Source organism: Drosophila arizonae, chromosome X (assembly GCF_054131065.1).
Source record: "Drosophila arizonae isolate 15081-1271.41 chromosome X, UAZ_ARI_1.0, whole genome shotgun sequence".
Classification (NCBI taxonomy): domain Eukaryota; kingdom Metazoa; phylum Arthropoda; class Insecta; order Diptera; family Drosophilidae; genus Drosophila; species Drosophila arizonae.
In genome coordinates, this window is record NC_142927.1 from 12,502,270 (window position 1) to 12,508,269 (window position 6,000).

The window sequence follows — 6,000 nt, forward strand, 5'->3', positions numbered from 1 at the left end:
AGTTGACATATAGCTGTCATCATTGTGTTATTATTGTATTGTGTTGTAAATATTTGTAATTGTAAATATTCGTAAATTGCGACAGTAACGTAAGTTGCCGGCGCGCCCTAAAGGGCTGAATGAACAGATAATAAGCTCACAAAGGGCTTATTGAAAAACCTCGTATGGCTTTAACAAATAAAAAAAAAATAAGTATGAAAAATAAAGTATGAATGAAAATAAGAATTATTATTGAATTAAATTTTTGCCCTATATGTGGATTCCTCCATATTTGAAAATGGGAAATCAGGGTACAATGATTTTATTTTTATACCCTGAACCCATTGAAAATGGGGACTCACAGTCAAGCAGTCTCGACTAGAGCTTTCTTACTTGTTTTATTTAATTATATTGAAAAGTCACTAATTCCAGTGCTAACCAAATGCCCAAAAAAAAAAAAAAACTTTATTATCATATTTATAACACTTATAGATATAGCTGATGATCACTAAAATTGGTGCGTTTCAAGATGGTTACAAAAAACCAAGGGATTCGCACGGTACTAGAGCAGACCTTTCTGGAAATACTCTTATAATAAACTTAAATGTATGTATGTATGTATTTATCTCCATCGCAGCCTCCCAGATAAGCAAATACAATTACACTTAAATTAATTAACTGGATTTGTGACAGGAGCTTGGGCAAATGTCAAGCGCAGCTGAGCCCAGAGAGATACAGGCTACACACACATGCTGAAATAAGCACACACACACACACTACACAAGTATATTCCATTTGTCAAACTATTATATTGATATCGATATTTTGTTGCATAGCTGAAATTTATCGCAATGTATCGATAAGCGCAAAGCTATTGATGTGTTAATTTGAAGCTGAGATGTAGAAACTTCTTATACTCTCTCTTTTCACCCGTCCACCTTGAAAGTGGTTTCTTCCCCTCTCTCTCTCCCGCTCTCTCTGCCTCTCTTGAATGAGTTTTGATAATGAAAACAAAAGTCAAATGCCAATCGATATTTGAACTGAACGATTAACGATTAGCTGGGAACAGTTTATTGAAGTTGGCCTAGAAAAAACTGATAACAGTAACAGAAAAAACTAAAAACCGAGTAGGCTACATGGCTAGTGTAACACTCGTCAGAAACAAAAGGAACCCAAACTCAGACTATTTCTTTGGATTTTGACTTGAAATTCACATTGACTTGAATTCTGCGTAAGTATTAAATGAAAATTCCAATTTACTCATATTCTTAGAACTCTCTCTCTCTCTCTCTCTCTCTCCCTCTCTCTGTGATTCTGCAATCTGCATTCTTCATTCTTCGATTATTTTTTCTATTTCTGTAGCTCTGTCGAATTCGCCCAATCTTCACAGAGATTGGACACGGCTGACGAGCAACAAAGGGAGTTAACTCACAATCAATCAATACATTCAATTCAAAGATGCCGCGCAACGTGCGCCAGAAGAAACGCGCCGAGCGACGCGTCCAAGGGGCTACCACAGCTGCCGCTGATGAGACGGCCAATGGCAGCAAGAAGCTAATCAACGCCGAGCTGGACGAGCAGGCCATGGGCGATGGCCATGGCAACGAGATGAACAGCAATGCCAACAGCAACACCAATGGCAATGGCAACGACAGCAGCAAGGATCAGGATGGCCATGGCCACAACGATCAGCAGAAGAGCAGTGGCAATGGCAATGGCAGTGGCAATGGCAACACCAACAACACCAACAACACCAACAACAACAACAGCAACAACAACAACAACAACAACATGTGCCCAGCCAGCTCGAGCAGCAGCAGCAGCACCACCAATGTGATGCACACCAAGAAGCCAAAGGCTTCGCGCGCCGATCCCATCCTGGCATCGCTCAGCAAGAACGCCTTGCGTATGAGCGATGTGCAGCTGTTGCACGGACCGCACTGGCTGAACGATGCCATATTGAATTTCTATTTCGCCTATTTGGAGGAGATCAAGTACAAGTCGAACACGGACTTTCTCTTTGTCACACCGGAGATGTCGCAGTGCATGCTCTACATGGACGACAAGGAGCTGCACGGACTGCTCGTCTCACAGCATCAGGTGCTGCGCAAGCCGTTCCTCTTCATAGCGGTCAACGATAGTCAGTCGCGTGAGCGAGGCGGCGCCCACTGGTCGCTGGTGGTGGCCTCGCGGCCAGACAAGAGCTTCTTTCACTTCGATTCGTATGGCGGGAGCAATACGAGCAGCTCTATGGAGCTGGTCAACAATATCAAGGATGTGCTGGACATGCAGCACGCTCGCTTCCGTGGCATGCGCTGCCTCCAGCAGAGCAACGACTACGACTGCGGCATCCATGTCATTTGCATGGCCGACCAGATCACCGACTATGTGAATCGCTATGACAGTGTCGATGGGGTGCAGCCCCTGCATCAGGATGTCATCAAGGCCAAGCGCAATCAGCTGATCAAGCTGGTCACCACCCTCGGGCAGCACATCTAAGCAGCGACAGCAGCCTAGCACACGAATTCGATCAGTTGAAACCGAAACGCATTTTTCCAAATTTTACATTTGACAACACTGCATATAACTGCATTGCATTCTGCACTTTACAGCACTGCGCTGCACCTAATTCACTTTGGCTTGGCCCCCTGTTCACTCCCCCACACAAACATTCACTCGATCGCTTGCTCGCTCACTCGCTGACTCGCTGACTCGCTCGCTCACTCACACACACACACACATCTGTTCGCTCTTTAGCTTTCCCCCTCTTCGACTCCTTAGTTCGCTCCCTTTGACAGTTTTGGAAAATGCGTTTTGTTTGCTTCTCGACAAACACACAGTGAATGATTATCTGTTTTTACTACTGTATGATTCTAGAAATATATTAAATGATGTCAAGAGGACATATTAAATATATTGAGGCATCAATTTAGAGACTTCCTTTGCCAGCTCGGACCTAACCTCAATTCATCAATACATCAAAAGCCTACACACTCTTATCTCGTCTGCATTAGTTTTCCAAACTCAAACAAATTGTTGGAATCATTCGATTTAACGTTTGCTCAAGTCTGACTTAACCTCAAATTTTCCCAACTTTCTTGATTGATCTCTAGATATATTACAAAAACTTCCAAAGACTTTACCAATTCATTAGATGTTTTCAGTCTTAGCCCACCATTTCACGCCAGCTTCAACTATCAAGTTTGACCTAACCTCAATTTGTTTAGCTCTTTTGATAATGATCTCTGTCTCGACATTGGACATATGGCCGGCACGTTTGGTGGTCAACAGCTGAACAGTTGCACAGCTTAAGTGCAGAAATGGCCAAGACAATCCAACTTGTTGCCAAAGTTCAAGCAGCAATCATGACCTAACCTCAATTTATTTGATTTTTTTTTTCTTTTTCTTGCTTTTCATATATGATTTTCTCATTTTCCTCACTTTTTTTGTTGGAGTAGTCGCTGTTTAAACAAATACCGCATGCACGGCAAATACGTTTTCAGCGAGCTACGTGCTGCCGCAAATGTTTTTCTTTGCTTGCTTCAACAGCGACTCAAAGCGTAAACTCAATTTACGTGATCGAATTTCGCTCCTTTTCCCCTACTCACGAATTTTTATTTTTTGGCCATACCCTGAACTCAAGTGGAAAAGTGAATATTTGGGTAAACACCAGTAGGTGTAAGCGTTCGCAACAGATAGAACAAAGCTGAGTTTATGGAGTATATAGGTATACTATGTATATTTGTGATCTACTAGAGGGACCTGATATTTTTAATTATATATCATAACTTATTATATGTAATTTTGTGATTATCAATAGGAGTCAAAATTAACCATAGTAACTCTAATCGGTATGTGGAACACTGCAATAAATTCATTATTATATATTTGTGATTTTTAATATTATCCCATTGTTAAATAGAAACTAAGAGAGGTATTATTCGGACCTATAAAGAAACTATATCATTCAAGCATATTAGTTTCTTATTATGTGGTATCTGCTAGTCGGTCACTCCCGACTAGAACACTTTTAGTTGTTGTTTGTTTTTCTTGCCCTAGCACTTTAGGTGTAATCAGATTCACAGCTGCTTCACTTGGGCTAACCACACACACACTCACTTACACCCACACACACACACACACATTCGCTCACACCCACACACGTTCACTCAGAGATGTTGCCAAGGGTTGAACAACACTTTGATTGTAATCAGTTTTTGTCATCTGTGGGTATTAAAGTTCGTTTAGCTTAGTGCTTCATGGCATAAACATAAACGGAAATGGAAATTATTTGGGAAATTAAATTTGATTTTCTATTGACAAATACGGCGAAACCCTTTACAGCCAGCACATATCTGAGCTGCGGCTGCGGCTGTGGCCATGCTGAGGTCTAGATAAATTCCAATTGCAATGTTTATTCGATTTTGCTTTATCTTGGTTTCCATACCCTGTTAATGAAGGGGTATATGCGTTGTGGGAGGTCGTTTGTAACAGGTATTTGAAATCTCTTATAGAGTCTACATTTAATATTTACATATATGTGTATATTATTTTAAAGATATTTGTATATTGTTTTTGTCTCGTAGCAAATCATGAGGAATGAAAACATAAAGTCTAGTGATGATAGAAATTTAGTTAATAGATCGATATACATATATCGAATGTTATCGCTCTGAGGATATCCTGTGGATGTCTTGCAAGAGAATCATGAAGAATAAAAACGCAAAATCTAGAGATGTTAGAAGTTTAGTTAATAGATCGATATGTATCGAACATGATCGATTTGTGAAAAGTCAGGTATATGAAAAGAGCTGCAGCTATATTGATTAATTTACTATCTCCTCAAGGCAATCCCCTTACCGGGTGGCTAATAGTCGTGCTCTCGATCTGGTTTCGAGGTGGTTTTCCTTTTGTGTTTCATTTTGGGGCTTTCGTTTATTTACCTCATGCATCATTTGCCACACAATTGTGCGGGTGCTGCATGGACTCGGCAGCTATTGTTTTATTGTTTTGGCTTGTGTGGCAGTTGCTTTAACCCTAGCCCTTAACCCGTACAACCACACACACACACACACACACACCCTCGCACCTCAGCCCCTTAGCATTCTCTCTTTTCGTCTCTTTTTTTATTTTTTTTTTTTGTTGGTCGTTAACGATTTTTATTGTATTTATTTTGCACTTCATGGACGAGCTGACTGGAAAGCAAATGGCTACTCAAAGCGTGCCACAGATTAAACGTGTGTATGTGTGAGTGATTGTGTGGGTGCGCACTTCAGTGTAAACAAGCACCAACCCAAACACAAACACAAGTGCTCACACGTTAACCGATAACTCGTTACTGACAGCGAGTACTCGTTACCTGCTCCCGGTTACTTAGCCCGGGCTGAATGTCCATGTCAACGTCGAATCGGGTCAATTGAACGTCTTATTTAAATGAACTCGTGAGCTGATTGAGAGATCAGTGGAACGGAAGTTCACGAACGAACCGTTCCTTGGAGCCACTCAATTATCGAACCAGAGCTGCCAGTTGGGTTCGCTTCGATTTGTGGCAACAGGTGTGAAGCCCATTTGTAGCAACAAATTTAATCGGTTTCTCAACTTAAAGCACGCTTCCATATGTACGTGTGTGTGTGTATGTGTGTGTGTGCTTGTGTGCCTCTCTGGTGGCTGTAATCACAGTCGGCTGTCCCAGTTGGTCGGGGACATTTCTCAGTGGCCTGGCTTTCGGGCTAATGAGCCATGAGTCAACAAAAAGCCAACCGAACACACGCAGCCAGCTGAGCATCCAGGCTAAGTTCTTTCAGTCCCTAAATGCTAACCCCTATAGCCTAACCTCTCACCCCCTTACCTACTGTCAAATCACAATTTTATGTTTCGCCCCCTGCCCTCTGTGTGTGTGTGTGTGTGTGCTTAAATATTTATGGCATTTGCTTAAGTTAGACTAAAACCCAACGCAGACATTGAGCAAATCAATCAATTTGGTTAGGCAAACCACCTGACTTACACCTCTGTCTCTGTCTC

The 6,000-nt window shown here is 41.7% G+C and overlaps 1 protein-coding gene across 1 annotated transcript; it reads left to right on the forward strand.

Moving 5' to 3' along the window:
* Positions 1 to 1,054: 1,054 nt before the first annotated feature.
* LOC108619723 (sentrin-specific protease 8-like) lies at positions 1,055 to 3,866 on the forward strand. Its single transcript, XM_089474565.1, has 2 exons — positions 1,055 to 1,210; positions 1,342 to 3,866. The coding sequence occupies exon 2, from the start codon at positions 1,438 to 1,440 to the stop codon at positions 2,476 to 2,478; it is 1,041 nt and encodes a 346-aa protein (XP_089330691.1). The 5' UTR covers positions 1,055 to 1,210; positions 1,342 to 1,437; the 3' UTR covers positions 2,479 to 3,866.
* The last annotated feature ends 2,134 nt before the right edge of the window (positions 3,867 to 6,000 follow it).

What these genes read in the sequence shown, in the direction of transcription:
- LOC108619723 (XM_089474565.1), top strand. Translation starts at nt 1,438, where the DNA reads ATGCCGCGCAACGTGCGCCAGAAGAAACGCGCCGAGCGACGCGTCCAA.